General features: G+C 47.8%; 1 protein-coding gene across 1 annotated transcript in view; it reads right to left on the bottom strand.

Annotated features, from left to right (window-relative positions):
- Positions 1–16,416, bottom strand: part of PDIA5 (protein disulfide isomerase family A member 5) — an 82,030-nt gene that overhangs the window by 33,926 nt on the left and 31,688 nt on the right. Inside the window, exons 6-8 of the mRNA XM_087817884.1 lie at positions 12,657–12,749; positions 8,989–9,049; positions 4,080–4,147 (exon numbers count right to left, since the gene is read on the bottom strand). Of these exons, the coding sequence (XP_087674010.1) occupies positions 4,080–4,147; positions 8,989–9,049; positions 12,657–12,749 (222 nt within the window). The remainder of the gene's footprint in view (positions 1–4,079; positions 4,148–8,988; positions 9,050–12,656; positions 12,750–16,416) is intronic.

Below are 16,416 nucleotides of genomic sequence, written 5' to 3'. Positions count from 1 at the left end.
TACAAGTATCTACAATGCTCAAAATAATTTAGACCTTTTCATTACTACTACTAAGAGGCTCTGCAATTCTGGCCTCATTTCTAGAACACATGCTCTTGCCCCTACTTTGTGCCTTCCAGTCTCTTGGCTTAAGAGGTCCACTCGACACATCTTGGTTCCCACCAGAGACTCATTCATCCTTAAAGCAAAGCAAATCCCACCTTCCCGGATGGCCTTTCCAAACCACCTTTGCTTGTAATGAACACTTAATTCTCTGAGTTTCTGTAGCACTTTTGTACCACTTTGGAGATATTTATTAGTTAATAAGATAAACATTTTTTGAACAACTACTTACAAACCCTTTCTGGAGTTTCAGAAGTTGAATGAGGCAAAACTGGTCTCAACCTAAGGAGAAGTTGGGGCCACAGTGCTGACACTGAGCCATGCGTGCCTGGGGCCATTCAGTTGGCACACATACTCTTCCTCATGTTTAGCCCACGTTGTGACAGGACTGATCTCAGAAGCTACACAAGGCAGGCGACATGTGAGCTAGTGCCCAAAGGAGCATAAGATTTCCACAGATATCCAGGAAGATAAAAAGCAAGCAAGACAAAATGAGATTAGGTCCAAGAAACCAGGAACGTGTCAGTTTAACTGGACTACAGGACACAGAAGGGAGTAAGAGAAGCTGGATGAGTTCACTGAGGGCACTCTGGAAGACTTTCATGCCTAAGGAACCAAAACTTTATTCAGGACGTGCTAGAGAGCTATGGAGGATTTCCTGGCTGCATTTTTTTTAAGTACTGAGGTTGAGCTGTAGGGGAAAGTCGTAGGTCAGAGAGACAAGTCAACAGTCTTTGGCAAGCACTCTGTGTGAGCTAACCAGGGCCTGACCCAGGACTCGGGCAGGGAGGCTGCAGAGAGATGCATGATGATGCCCTGTGGCATGCTGGCAGAGGAGCTGGGGTACTCAGGAGAGTCGTGAAGAGAAGCTGGCAGTCTGCCAGATGGAAAGACACTGAATTTTATTTTAGACATCCTGCACTTGGAACACCGGGAGAAAAATCCAGACCAAGATGTCAAGCAAGCAGTCTGACACACAGTACTAGAACTTAGGGACTCAGGCTACATGGAGCTACATCATGTCAAAGCTAAAGAGGTGGATGAAACCACTGAGGGACAGACCATAACAAGACAAGGAAAGCTCAGTGCCAGGCGCTTGCTCCAACGTGATAAGAAAGAGGGTGGAAAGCAGCACCCTGGGAGCACCCCCATCTAGTTTGTGAGAGGAACTGTAAGTACGGAACAGTGGGTGTCAATCCTCTGTATCTGTTAAGTGTCTGTAGGTTATAGACCTGTCTCCAAACTCCAGCTCATTCACTCTTCACAACACCCCAGGGAGGTGGGCAGGGCTGCCATCATCATCCCCATTTTACAGATGGGGAAATGGAGGCTCCAAGGCTCTTTGCCCAAGATCTTCCAGCTGGTTAGTGAGAGCCAGCACCAGAGTCTGATTTGCACAAATCTTCACCACAACTGACCCATTTCACAGTGTTCACACCCAAAGGGTCCATCATGGCCAAGGTTAACAAGAGACTCAGGTGTGGATGTCTATCTGGCAAGGCTGGGAAGAAAAGGCAGACAGGGACTCGCTCATTCTGATAGAGGCTCTGATCAGGGAGCAGCAACGGCTGCTGATGAGGATGTCAATTAGGAGTAGAAGGAACAGACACCGATGATTCACCAGAAGATGTCAGTGACAGAAAAAAAAAAGGCAGATCTGAGTTTGGAAAATGGCAAAGGCTATGCATCCCTGACCTGGCCTGGCTTCTGTATTAATGACATCATCAGGTTGGATACGTCCCAAGACATCTGTAGAAGTGGCAGACTCATGACCTTTGCCATAGACACGGCCAGCCAAAAAGGGCTCAAAGATGACAAAGATGAAGAGCAGACAGGAAATGCTAACCCAGCTGGATTTCAGCAGTAGGGAGGGAGTGAGCTTTTGATTTCTGGGGACTATCAGCCCATCTCTGCCCTGTGTGTGAGGAAAGACAGGAATCCATACCTCTAGTCATCTTGTTTCTGGGGAGCTGTGGCTGTACCATGTGCCTGGCCTCCAGATCCTTCTTACGGTGGGTGGTGTCCATATTGGCCAGGACCCTCCCCCTTACCCTGGGAAAGGGTAAGAACTTTTCAAAGGAATGCAAAGGTGCTTTCCTAAGAAACTAAGGGGAAAACAGAACAAAACAAACCTCAAGAAAGAAATGAGAGAAGCAAGGAAATGGATGAGCTCACACCACACAGGTGCCTTAGGCTGAAGTAACTACCACCTGGCCAAAGCTGGGCTTAGTCAGCCCAGCTCTCCAGGTACCCTGATAACCCCAATGACTTTTCTGTGACGTTGTCTAGGGAATAGGAAAGCTCATATTTTCTATTTCTCAACCTGGGCCCAGGTACCCTAACACAAGGAATCTTCAGGGCTATCCTCTCAAAAGAGCCTAGTGTGAACCCAGGGCTAAGGGGGAAGGCCTCCATCCCAGAAACATCCTTCCCACTTTGTTTTTGTCCTTAGTAACTGATGCTCTGAATTCCTTTAAAAAGGGGAACATCACTTTTCATGTAAAAATAGGGCTTAAAATAAAATGTACCCAGTAGTAGTAAGCCACACTCATTCATTCATTCATCAGCATATGAGCTTGCTCTGTGAGCTTGGCTCTGTGCTCTACGCTGCAGAAACAGACATGAATCCAACAGAGCACAAGAAGCTCACAATTCAGTGAGGAAATCATAATTAGTGTCAACTGGTGAACAAAGTGATTTAGAACAAAAGCAAAGATGAGCAGACCTGGCTGTGTGTGGCAGACAACCTCTACAGCAGTGCGGGAGGGGGTTGGAGGAATACTGAGTTTGACAGATAGATGCAGCGATGACTGAGAATCTTCCAGAAGGTGCACGAGACTGGCACCACAACCTTGCCTGCTTTGAAGGGGCTGGCCAAGTGATTCATGATCTGACGGGGGCTGGAGCTGTTTACGTCCCACTGTACCAGAGTTTGGAGGCTGAGCTGAGAGGTTTTCTGTGTGTGTGCAGGTAGGGAGAACTCTGTGGGTAATTAAGTCTTTTCTCCAGGCAAAATAATCTTAAAATATGGTATCTATTGAGGCCCCAAAAGTGAAACGTCCCCAGAGTGATGTACATGTGCCCCACGGCCAAATGTCTCCAGGCAAGTTGCTAAAAATTCACTAGTGAGAAACAAGCAGGACCTTGGTATCCCTCAGAATGAGGTCAAAAGAGAAAGCACCAGTTCTTTAAACCCAATCTTACAGCTGCCAAGCAGAGCTGTTGCCATGCCCAGGTGCTGCCACTGAAACTTTTCAAATTGACTTTGAACTAATCACCAAGTTAATTTGACCCGTAAAGATCATGATGCAGTTTTAAGACTCAGAACTCCCTTAATGGGACTTTGGCCGGCCCCATGGAGATGGCTCCTCCCAATGACCCTTTATCAAAGGCGTATGGATTTTTCCACGCTCCTTAGAGGAGCTAACTGTTTCTCTGTTGCCACTAAGAAACCCCCACTAAAACCAAAAACCAAATAAAGAGAAAAACCGAAAACCTGAGTAAATGAAGAAATGGACAGACATATGGCACAAAAGAGACAAGCCTGGCAGGGTGGGGACACAGAGACAACCAGGACCACCAGTGACTGACCCTCATCCCTGGGCAAGGTCTGACTACCCAGCCTGCCCTCCTCCCTCACTGATCATCCTGGCCCATGTAGGATTTCCTCAGTGGCTCCTTTTCCCCATCGTGTCCCCGAAAGATGGGCACCCCTGAGACAACCTTGTGCCCTGTGTGCTCTGCCCCTGCACACCCTTTGACAGGTGCTAAACTGTCCCAGTCCCAGCAACTCTACAGAATTCTCAACATTCCCTGAGGATAGGTCTCTGAACCAGATCCAGGGCTGCAGGGTCAGCAGCAATAGGATAAGTTCCCCCTCATGATTTCAAAACCTGCCCTCCCCCCACCCCTGCTCCACTGCCATCTCCCCAGGTAAGAAGCAGCCAGCTCTGCCCGACCCATGGTGCCTCACTTACAAAGTGGCCTCGCAGCTGGGTGGCAGCCTTCTGGAAATGCGGCATTATCCTCTTGCACATGCTGCACCCTAGTCACCAGAGGGAGAAAAACCAAACTCGGTTACCGTGGGTGCTGGGCCCTGTGCTCCGCCTCCCTCCCCTCAGGACGACCTCTATCCACAAACATTTACCCAGCCTCCGGGAACACAAAAGGAACTAGAGGCAGGGGCCCTGGCCCCCAAAGAGCTTGCGTTCATGAAACAGGACACAGCCCAGCAGTGACTTAATACATGTGGGACGGACGAAGCAAACATGACACAGCTGGAGGAGGGCAGAGCACTGAATCATTCAGAGCTGACAGTGAGCTCAAGAGGAATTCAGGGAATCAGAACAGGTGCCAGGAGGACACCGCTTCATGAACAGCTAAGAGCCTCCCCTCTCTGCCCAGCCAGGGGCTGCAAAAGAAACTGAATCAATTACCATTAGGAACAAAAATGTGTAACCACAAATACAATAGCTTTGGGGACTTTTGGGCCTCTTTCCCTTCATTAACAAGGATAATTAAACAATGACAGGAGGTGGGCCTGACATGAGAAATGCTGGCTGTTGGCCCCATGGGAAGAACGTCAGGCCAGGATGACACCTCGAGTTCTATCTTCCCTCCACTTGCTGGATGGCCCTGGACAGGTCACATCCTCTCTCTAGGCTGCTGTTCCTTCTGGCAAATGAAGTGGTTGGACCAGACAGTTATGATGTCAGAGGATTCTGGGATGTCCTTGGCTCAACCCTGGGGTTCTGGGGTCCATCACAGTCACATATTTTCCCGGTGTAGTGAAGCCCCCAAGGTTTGGGGGCTGAGGACCAAGACAGCCAGGCCCCAAACATCCACTACTACTTCTGAGTGACCTTGATTTAAAGCCCCCTCCTCCCTTCAACCAGAGCATGGACCCTCCAGGACACTAGCACCATGTCCTCAGACGTAGGGAATTCTGACATGCAAGGCTGTTACTCCTTCTGACAGCTGCTCTGCGGCAAAACAGGCCTTGAGAGGCACTGAAGGCTGCAGACACCAAAGCTGCCTGAACTCCACGTCAGGCTGGATCTCATCTCAGCATGGCACGGCAGGGACAGGGCCACGTGGCAGCAAGCTGACAAGCTCTAATCTATGTTTAGCTAACACCTTGGCAGGCTGTGGGCAGAGTAATACAGATCAGAGAGGTGCTCACAGCCATGAGGCCAGATACAGACACTGAGGAACTGTGAGCAGGTCAAACTCCCCGGGACCACCCAAACCTCCCAGCACCAAGTGTAAGGGAAAAGATGCAATGCAGGATATTTTGACACAAAACTCAAAATGCCCACAGCCTCCTCCCCAACATTCCTTCCAGGCAGACAGATGGACACCCCTCCCCCCAGCATATTAAGCCTGGGCTTCAGTTCATGGCATTAGTTCAGGCTCAGGGAGACTGAGGAGAGCAGGAGCTGTTGTGAGGTCAGCCTGCAGGCAAACCCGAGGCATCTGCCCCCGGAAGACAAGATGTGCTCTCCCCAAGAGATGCCACCACAGCACAATCCCCATAGCCTCGTGAAGGAAGCAATGACACTTGTCTGGGGACTTAGTTCCCACTGCGGGGTTTCAGAGGGGAAATGGAAACAGGGACAACGATATCCACTTCACGGGACACCCTGCTCCACCACGTGGATGCCACTCAGTAGGATCGATGGGAGGCCACATGGCAGAGGAAGAAGCTAAGCTCTGGGGAGAACGAGACCCAGGTCAGCATCTTCCCTTGACTCTCTGCTGCCTAAATGGCCCTGGGCTAGTGATATAAGTGGCCTGAGTCTCAGCTTCCCTACCTAGGAAGTAGAAACAGAACCTGCCCTGTGGGTTGAGGGACAGAGCCAATGCCTGGGAGGGTGGCCAGAGCCAGGCATCCAGCAGGGAAGGCTCAGTCAACATGAGGCCTGAGAGTTTGCCTTCCGGCCCACAGGGAAAACACTTCTGCGGGGAACAGAGGATGTCGCTCCACTCCTCAGGAGAAAAAATAGGGGCCACACTTGCAGCCCTTCACCCACTCTTACTTGATGACTTGATGAGATGGGGTGAGTCTAACACCCACTATGCTATACATATCAGTCAGGAGCCTAATGTATTACCTGTCCCCCCAGGTATGGCCTCTCATTTCCAGCTCTGCCTATCTGCAGCCTGCAGCAACATTATTCCCCTTACCCCCCAAATAAGTGGTGAGTCGGCCAGAAGTACTGGGGGGAAGAAGTGATAGAAGAGTAACAGGAAGCTATAGGCCATGCCAGTTTCCAATCAAACTTTACCAAAAATAGAGCTGGTACCGGGATCCCTATCTGAGTTTATCTTTCCACTCATTCAGCTGGGAGACAGGGGAAGAGATAAGAATAAATAGCCCTCTCAAACTCCAAAGGTTAGAGCAGTCGGCCTGTTATTTTCTCATTAATTCAGTTAACAAACGTTTAGTAAATAAACAGTAGGTCCTAGGGACTCAGATTCCTTCTCACAACTAAAGGCTCCCACCACCTTTGGGTTCCTTCATCCCAGGCATGATCAAAGGATCAGCGCCCTAAAAGTCTTCTCAGGTAGAGAATCGGTGTGTGTCCCAGGAACAAGCTGAATTATGAGGCCATGAAGGCTCGAGTGCATGAGTATAATAAAAGCACAATTGTGTTGCATTAAAAACAAAACAAAAATAATCGTGGAGTTACTTACCCAGGAGACCATCTAATCTGACCCCTCCACCACAAATCTGAACTTCACAGTTGTATGTTTTCTCCCTCCCTCCCCCACTAATAGCTGTGACACCTACAAGGAGCCTAACTTCTCCTACCCGGCTTTCTATTATGTGAAGATAATCACCAAGCTGGCTTCTGTGCCCACTGTGATGAGTAGGATGGGCACACTGCCAGATAGCCTGGGAGTGGGTGACGGAGATGACACATTCAGGTGAAAACTGCGGGTAGACCACTCTTTGTAATGCATTAACTGCTGTTATACTGAAAACCGAATGGTTACACCAGGATCCTGCCTTGTGACATGTACTGGATATTGATATACACTGTTTCAGTCTCACTTAACCAATGTGTTGAGTCCTGAGGGTTCTAACATGAGCCAAAAGAGGCCCATCCTCTAGGGGGCCTCATGTGTAGGCAGGACAATTCCTGATGCAATTCACAGCTGGGCAGTTAATGAGACCTCTCCAAGGAGAAACAAAATGAGGTTAAACTAACCAGTGAACATTAATAAAGAAAATGACCCAGGGTTAAAGTATAGACCTCTCTAGGCAGAGCCAGGTCTCACAGGAAGTGGGACACCAGGGCCTCTCTGTACTGGCAGGCACACTCCTGGGGTCAGCGAGGTGTCTGGGGGAGGTCAGGTGGGGTCACCCAGCGATCAACATGAACTGAGAGAGGCTTTTGTTATGGTGAACAAGCCACAGGCCCAAGTCAGGCAGAACTACCAGAAACCCACAGAAGGGCATCAGCTGGGAGGCATGGTCATCAGGGTGGGATGGGAAGGGCCTTTGCTCAAAGAACTTCTCAGGAAGGGGGACTGAAGGTGAGCTTTCAAGAGTAAATAGAACCCCAGTGCCACAGCCCAGGATACCCATCTGAGCCACGGACGTGCCTGAGCACACTCACCTCCCACCACCCACAGCCCTTTAATCCAGCCTTTAGGCCTTTGGCTTCCTGAAAGGCATGTGCAGTTCAGAGTCACAGATCTGAGGGCCTCACACAGGCTCTGATCCAGGGTTTTCTAATCTGTGGGTCAAGACCCACTAGACTACAGGTATGGCTCAGACAGGAGATTTGAGGCTTTGAGGTACATACTGTCAACTACTCAGCTCTGCTGTTGTAGCTTGAAAGGAGCCACAGACAATGTGTAAACAAATGGATGTGGCTGTGTTCCAACAAAAATTAATTTACAAGAAAAGGCAGCCAGCCTAGGGGCCTGAGTTTGCTGACCCTTTATTAGAAGGTTATGAAGTAGTAGAAAAAAAACAGTGACTTCTTTTAAATAAAACAGAATAGAAAATATCAGTGTGCACTATATCTGGTACAGTATATAGTAAAGGTTAGTATGGATTTGTGAAACTTTATTTCAGCTTGTTTATATGTAATTTATGTATACCTATAGTACTGGCTTGCAATGAAAAATTTTTAATACTGTGAAATGCAGTCAAAAAGTTTGAAGACCATTGCTCTGATCCAACCCCTTCTCTTACATAAATGGAAACTGAGGAACAGAGAGGTGAAGGACTTGACCAAGGTCACTCAGATCGCTGGCAGCATAATTAGAATTAGAACCCAGGTCTTCTGGTAGTCATCTGTGATCCTTTGCTATTCCCATGGCCTCTTGCCTCATACAGACGCTAAACCCAAATACCCAGCCACTTTCCTCTGGTCCTGATCCTCCCTCCCCTCCAGGTGGAACCAGCAGAGGTGTGCAGGAGCCAGAGCTGGCGGAGCAGCTGCCTAGAGGCCCGCCAGGCTCTGGGTGGTGAGCAGCAGCAGCATGTTGGAGAGCACACCAAGACTGAGGTGTGGCTCCACCAGGCACACAGCTGGCAGGAAAGGGGCTTCAGGCCCCCAGGAGGCAGAGATGGGGGAAGGTACCTGAGAGGAGATCTGTGCTGTTGCTGGGTGGACCTCGGGGTGAAGAGGGCAGAAGGACACTGATTCTAATAAGAGAAAAACTGATGTGGAAGCAGGACGGCAGGAAAGCCAGATGAAAAGGCCAAGATGAAGAAAAGAGGCACAGATGGTGAGATGGAGTGATCAGCATGATTCAGGTTCTAAGTGAGAGACGTGGGGCCTGTTCCCAGTCTCCCCGCCTCATAACCCCTAGCTGCCCTGCCAAGAATCTGAACCAACTCTGGCGCAAAAGTGAAAGGTCACTCACAGGGGGCATAAAACATCATCAGGAGTGGCTTCTCTTCCTTCTTCAGGAGCCGTCTGAAGTCCTGAGGCACAAACAGAGAACACCACAGGTCACATATAACACAGAACAGAGGCATCATCCCCCAGGGATCACAGTGGTGGGAGAAGCAGACCAGCACTTCAGGAATCCCACTGTCTGACTGGGGGATTGGGGGCCGCAGTACGAAGTCATGGCACATCAGGAGCATTAAGGATAAAACATAAGAGGCCATCTATTCTAGACCACCTTGCACATTACAGGTGGGGAACTGAGGCTCCAAGCAAACAAATGGCCTTCCCAAGGCCACCTGTTGGGATGAAGGAGTCAGGAGCAGGCCACCAGCTTTACTTTCAGCTCCACCTGAACAATTAAAAGTCTGCAGGGAGCTTTTAAGTCCCATAAGGCTGTTGACCAGGTTGCCCCTCTTCATGTAGTCTATAGAAAGATTGTGTTGTGCTGGGTGGTTGCTTTCATGTGGGCCCAAGTTGGCCAGACGGGGATCTGGAACACAGGGTTAACCCACACCCACTAAACTCCTCCCCTGATCCCAGCCCTACTGCCACTATGCATGTCCCCAGGAGCCCACTGTGAGTACAGGGTGAGACATGCCCCTACACCCCCAGGAAATTACAAGTTAAACTGATCATTTGTATTTATAAGACCTTTAGAACAGTGCCTGACATGTTGTTGGGCAAAATATAATTATTGGTTAAATAAATACAATAAATGTAGAAAGATGAAAAGTCACAACAGTGCTAATGGAGAAACTTCTGTGTAAGACAGGGTAGGAGACCTTTCTTCCTACGAGAGCCAGTGATGTTCAGGAAAAGGCAAATCTATTAAGGACTGCAAAGAAGAGCCATGACAGAGCATATTTTGATTAAAACAAGCTCCTCTAACCAGTTTCCACAGACGAAAATTACAGGTTTTTCTCTTTTGAACAATAAGGAAAATAGGAGGAAATTTCAAAATGCCACTTTCTGGCAGCAACAAGACATTAGGTAAACAGATGATGGTATATCCGCACAATGGAATATTGCTGCATCATTGCAAACTATGAAGAGGAATACTGAATGTCACAATAAGATGTGTGTGTGACATTAAGTGGGGGGGGGCAAGTTACAAAACAGCATATGACATCTAATGAAACTTTTGTTAATATTTATGTACTATATTATATTGAAAGCTTAAAAGGCTACAGAAAATACTAGCAGTGGTATCTCTCAAAGGGAAGGGATGGGGTGATTTTTTCTTTCTTTTCACTTAAGCCATATATTCTAAATTTTCAACAACTAATAGGTATTACTTATAATTTCTCAGCTATTTAGAGAGGATTACAAATATTTTATGGAAATTTAATACATTTTTATAATTAATTCTGAAAATGTTTACTCTAGTTTACATAACTAGAGAATGAAGGCATTTTATTTTAATTTTATTAAATTTATTGGGATGACACTGGTGAATAAGATTATATAAGTTTCAAGTGTACAACTCGATAATACATCATCTGTATACTGCATTGTGTGTTCACCACCCAATGTCAATCTCCTTCCATCACCGTATATTTGGCCCCCTTTGCCCTTTACTACCTCCCCCTACTCCCTTTCCCTCTGGTAACCACCATACTGTTGTTTGTGTCCTTGAGTTTTTTTCTTTGTTTGTTTGTTGCTTTCTGCTTTATATACCATATGAGTGAAATCATATGGTTCTTGTTTCTCCGTCTGACTTATTTCGCTTAGCATGAGATTCTCAAGATCCATCCATGTTGTCAAAAATGGAAGTACTTCATCTTTTCTTATGACTGAGTAGTATTCCATTATATATATATAATATATAGTGAATAAAGATTATATATATATATATATATATATATATATATATATATATCACCTTTATTCACTCATCTATTGAAGGACACTTAGGTTGGTTCCATGTCTTGGCCAAAAGGCATTCATTTTAAGAGAGAATTAGTAACCACAATCTTTGACCCTGACTAGGGGTAGAAGATGCAAATACTTTAAAAATAATCTCCTGGAATCCCTACAGGTAAAACCTGGTAAAAAGATCTTGGAAAAGCCTGTCACAATTTGGTTTCATATCCTGAGTAGTAACAAATATTACGTTACATTAAAAGATGCTTAGTTACCTCCAATAAGGATGGAATTCTACGCTTATAAATATAAATTGGCGATTCAACTTGCATTTGAAACTTTTAGTTATTTTATGTGGAGATTCTATTAGCAAAAAAGCAGCTGTACCTATACTTCTACATGAGAGAAAACAGCAGAAAGTATAACAACAAGAAGACTGCCTACAGATGTGAAAATAATATTTCTAGTCACAGAAGAGCAATCTTAGGAGTCTGAGGACAGACACATCATGGGGGAGGGAGGCAGCAGGTTATTGTGCAGAGGCTAAAACCGCACATTATCACAAAATCTAGCTAGGAACAACAATCCTTTTAAGCTGTTTGTTTTTGCAAAGCTATAGGCACAGGTGCCACCACCTCCTGGCACTTGACATGTTTTTTAAAAAGGTTTTAGCAGGGTGACCACATTATAAGGTATGAAAATGTTGAATCACTGTACAGTACACCTGAAACTAATATAACCAATATAAGATTGTATACCAACTATATTTAAATTGAAAAATAAATTTTTTATAAAAAGGCTTTATCTTCTAACTGATGATACCGGCACTTTCTATCCCCAGAAAATGCTGATGTCCAGCCCCTCACTGGAATCACCGCAGGCCCACTTGGGTAGCCACAATGATTACCTCCTCCAGGAAGTATAAATGGCAACACTTTCTTTTTGGGTAACAAGCATTTAGAGTCAATAATGTTAAATGAAAAGGGAGGGGAGGCAGCGGAAAATAAAAGGTGCGTTTTATGTTGCACACTCTCCCTCCATCTACGGAAAAGCACCGCTTGCCTCACAGACCCTCTGATGTGTCCGAGTTCCTGCCACCCCTGTGTGAAGGCACAGCCGAGCGGCAAGCGCATGCTGCGCGCACAGCTGCACACAGATGAAGATGCACATCAGGTCAGGTGGGCGGGCCTCCAGAGCGGGAGGGTCAGGGTCGGGGCTGTATGCAGACGATAAATCAGAAGTGCCCTTCCACGACTCCGATCCCCCATCCTGGCCAAACCCAGAAACTGAAGCTTAAGGGGTTAAGTAATTTGTTCAAGGTTACACGATGCCTCAGAATTGTAGAGACCCGACCCAAGCCTCTGGAAATGTAACCCAAACCTCACAGGTTATTCTTTAAAAGACAAACAAAACCAAAACAAACTCACTTTTAAAAAAGCAAAAAACACCAAGCCAATTCCAGCAGCAACCAAATTACATAATAAGGAGAGGATATTTGAATAGATATTCCTATAAGGAAACTCTAAACATGTTAAAATACATGAAGAGTAAGGAATAGAGGAAGCTCTCAGGCAGCCAGCCTGTGATCTCCTGTTGGTTCCGCATGAGGCTGGGAAGGGGCATCAGGCATGAGGGCCCTGGCCCAGCTCCCTTGGAGGAAAGCACAGCTGGTCAGGAAACACTCCTGTTTCTTAGCTCCTTGGGCACCCGTCCTTGGGAGACCGTGGTTCAGGGGAAGCTTCCAGCATCCATCAGAACTGACAGGAAATATATTACCTTTTCACTGTCAATGTGGACAACATCTTTGGCTCCAGGATCTTCCTCCCACAGTGGTGGCCCTTTTGGATCCTTCAGAAAGGCCACTATGGACTGAGGAAAAGAAGAAAGAAGGCAAAACTCAATTTAGCCAGGAAAAAAGGGAGGCGGGGGAATCGAGAACCTGCCTGTTTCCCTGCCTGGAGACCCAAGTGCCTGGAGTGGAACTGCATGTGGCCTATGGGCAAACGCCTGGGAGAATGCCATTCCATCGCCCACTGAAGTTACTGCTAAGGGCCCTAAAAATGCACCCCTTCCACCCCCTCCACCCCCACTAGCATTTTTCAGCCACATGACACCTTAACTCTGGTCAGCTGATCCATACCTACTATGCTTCTTCATGCACCAAAAAAAGAAAATTTGAGACAATTAGTTGGCTTATTTAAACCAGAGACACACTCTTGCTTCTACTAAATTTCACCTCTTCTAGGAAGTCTCCCTGATCAGTTTGAACAAAGGTCTCCAGTCCTGTCCAGAGTAGATACTTTCACATTCATACAGCCACTAAACTGTTAATCGCGTAAGCAGGTAATCACACCTACTGGTAACCTGCTTAGGTATTTTGTGATTAGACTAGTTTGAGAGTATGTTTAATCCTGATCATCCTCTGTGGAGTTCAGGATGAGAAGCCCCAGGGCAGGGGGCTCATCTCTGTGGCAGCCTGGTTGCCATACTTTTCTCCTTGGACGCCTTTCCAGATGGTCCAGGATAAAGACCTGACAAAGAGCTTCAGGATAAAGGGCTGAACTACATGCATGGGGTGGGGACCAGGGGACAGGTCCCTCCACTCCACTCCCCACCTGCCACACTTCACTGGTCCAGGACAGATGCAGCATCCCTTCCCTCTGTCACTGTGGGAAACGGTGCTCAAAGTCTATAAGAACCAGGAATGGGTACCAGAAACCAGCCAAGCCTCCACCCCTCCACCCTGGAGGGGAATTGTTGGCGTCCATGTCAACAGGAGGAGTCCTTAGTATCCCCCAATTTGAAACAAGATTCTTTTACTTCTGTCCACTTTGATCAAGCTTCGATGAGCACATGATAAATTAGGTGTGTTGGGGGAGGGAGGTCTAGGTGAGAAAGGGAAAGACCCTCTGTGAGGCTACGCAATCAGTCCACAGAGGACCCTGTGAGGCTTATTTCTGGAAACTGCTATTTGGACAGAACTATTATGGGAGGATGGGGGACAGCCAAGTCTTTGTAGGATTTCATTCAGGTCCATCCAAATGGAGCTCTGAAACACCTCCTGGCAAGGCAAAGGCAGATTCTGCCTTTTCTCAGTCCCCTAAGCTACACTGTGATTACAGGCCAAAATGAAACTGGCAGGGCCTTCCTGAGACCCATACTCACCGCTGCTGCAGAGGCACCTGCCCACGGGGCCATGTAAGAGAGATGCTATAGGTGCCCACCTGCACACTGCTGCAGAACACCTGGTGCAGGGGTTCACAATCTAGGCTACACGATGGGCTTCAAAAGCCTGTGAAATTCTGGACTCACATGAAAACACTTTAATATATGCTCACACAATGTTTCTGAGAAGGTCTGTGACTTTCAGGTGACTACCAGTGCGATGAGGAACCCAAACTAGGCAGGAACTCCTGCTCTGGGGGGCTCCTGTCCCACACCAGCACAAGCTGAGTTAAAGGGTTAGTGCAGCCTCTCCTTTCCCCACACCCCCATCTCAGCATCAAGGAAAAACCATGGATGTGGATGGAAAAGGAAGGAAGGAAATAGCCTCTTTTAATGTAATGACAGAAACATTCATACTAGCAACCTTTTGCTTTTCAGGTAGAGATTATTTCCCTTTAATTGAAGTTAAATAATCCCATTCATAGGTTATCTTTGACAGGATCTTGGGTGGAAAAGTCTGTAGGGAGCAGCACCTGGGACCCCACTCTCAGCCATCCTATTCTGGGTGCTCTGAATCTCAGGGAAATGGCCCAACACTAGCATCTTGGCCTTTAGGGTGACTTCATGGCTACAGGGCCTTGAAGAAGGTTACTAGAGAGCCATCTGAATTTCAGTTTCTAGGTTTTGCTGAACAGACTGCTGACAAGCTGAAAGGCCCCTTACACAAGAAGCTCCCTCTTTGAGTTCCCTGCTCTTTACCCTCACTTATCTGGCCTCTGGCCTCTTCAGGGGCCTCGGCATAGGCATAGTCACTGTAACCAGGCCCCTGCTGAATTGTGTAGGATAACAGCAACAACAGTCAGAGCATGACCCTGAGGCCATGCCCCACCTCTGTCTCTCTGGAGACAGAGGCCAGGAGAAACCCTGAATGGAGAACTAATCTGTGAACAAGGAGGACCCCAGTCTTACTGCTCCTGCTGAGAAGCAGAAGCTGTCTGCAGTCCTGGGAACAATGCACCACTTCCCCCTGCCCTGGAGAACTTCAGGGGCTCTCCCCCAGTCCCTATGGTCCTGTGGGCTTTTGGGACCCTGGGACCAAGGATACCCTCTCTCCACTAAAGACTCTTACCCTGTACAATGCTCAACCCACATTTTCGGCTTATTGATGTAAAAATCACAGGACAGGATCACACACATCTAATCTTTGTAAGGAGGTAAACAAAAGCCAGGACTCTGCCACCCCACCCAGGCAAGCTCAGACCACCAGGGCTCCTTGCTCCTTTCCTGCTACTACAGTTCTGGGCAGCTGCTATCCCCTGGTCCACAATCACAGCACAGACTTCTCAGAGGCCAGCTAAATATACACTGAACACAACCTCCCAAACAAAACAAATGCCCCCCCCCCCCCCCCGCCCCACTTTCCATCACTGTACTGGCACCCACCCCACCCTACTCGCTAAATCTTGTACCTGGGGAACACGTGTTCTCTCCAAGGATTTCAGTTTCTTCTTCATACAGAAGAAGAGGGGTTAAGGAACTCTACTTGGTAGAACTGTCTCTAAGTGTCTAAGTGGGTGTTAAGATAATGAGTAATAAGGCTGAGTCTGATTCAGGTAAAAGTTGCAGCCACTGAAAAATGAAGCAGTGTTGGTGGATAAATAAGAGATGACAGGGAGGTGGGGGGAGAGGGGTACCACCAGCTGCACAGACTCATGGGCAGGAAGGAATGGAAGGGGACACAGATGGAGAGAGACAGAGAAAGTGGGGTATAGGGTGGAACCCAGTCTGGGAAGCAGGAGAGTCAGCAGATGTGGGAACAGAAGGAATGTGTGGCCCCAGCCAGGGGCCGGGGGACGCAGCCTGGGTCGCAGGCAGAAAAGGCTGGTTTGAGGAAGGGAATCTGTATGGCGAAGGAGCGGAATCCAAGGGCAGAAGAAGGGCTCAGGGCGGGGCAGTGGCTCTGTGATAACAGGCCAGCACCTGCAGGTCACGGGATGCCCATACTTATGCTCACTGATGTGTTCCCATTGACTTCTAAATTAGATTTGGAGCAAGGAAAATCCTGGTGACATCAGCAGCTCATCTGGAACAAGCTGCATCAGCTCACAGGTGCCAACCTGCCGGTGTCCTGCACAGTGTGCTAACCTGGGCACAGCAGGCTCCCTCCAGCCCATGGGCAGCCACTGTGGGCACTGCTGCAGAGACGAGGGAGGGCTAGAAGCCACAACAAAGGGAGACCTGGGCCTCTGGAGGGGAGAGGCGTGACATCACACACCTAACTGCTGACAATCACAGACTAACCAGGAAGCTGGTCACCCCTACTAAGTTGAGTTACAAACTTCCCTAGATATTCTGCTGACATATGCTCTAG

The sequence above is a fragment of the Miniopterus natalensis genome, chromosome 6 (assembly GCF_054644295.1).
Source record: "Miniopterus natalensis isolate mMinNat1 chromosome 6, mMinNat1.hap1, whole genome shotgun sequence".
Classification (NCBI taxonomy): Eukaryota; Metazoa; Chordata; class Mammalia; order Chiroptera; family Miniopteridae; genus Miniopterus; species Miniopterus natalensis.
This window is presented reverse-complemented; position numbering and strand designations above follow the sequence as displayed.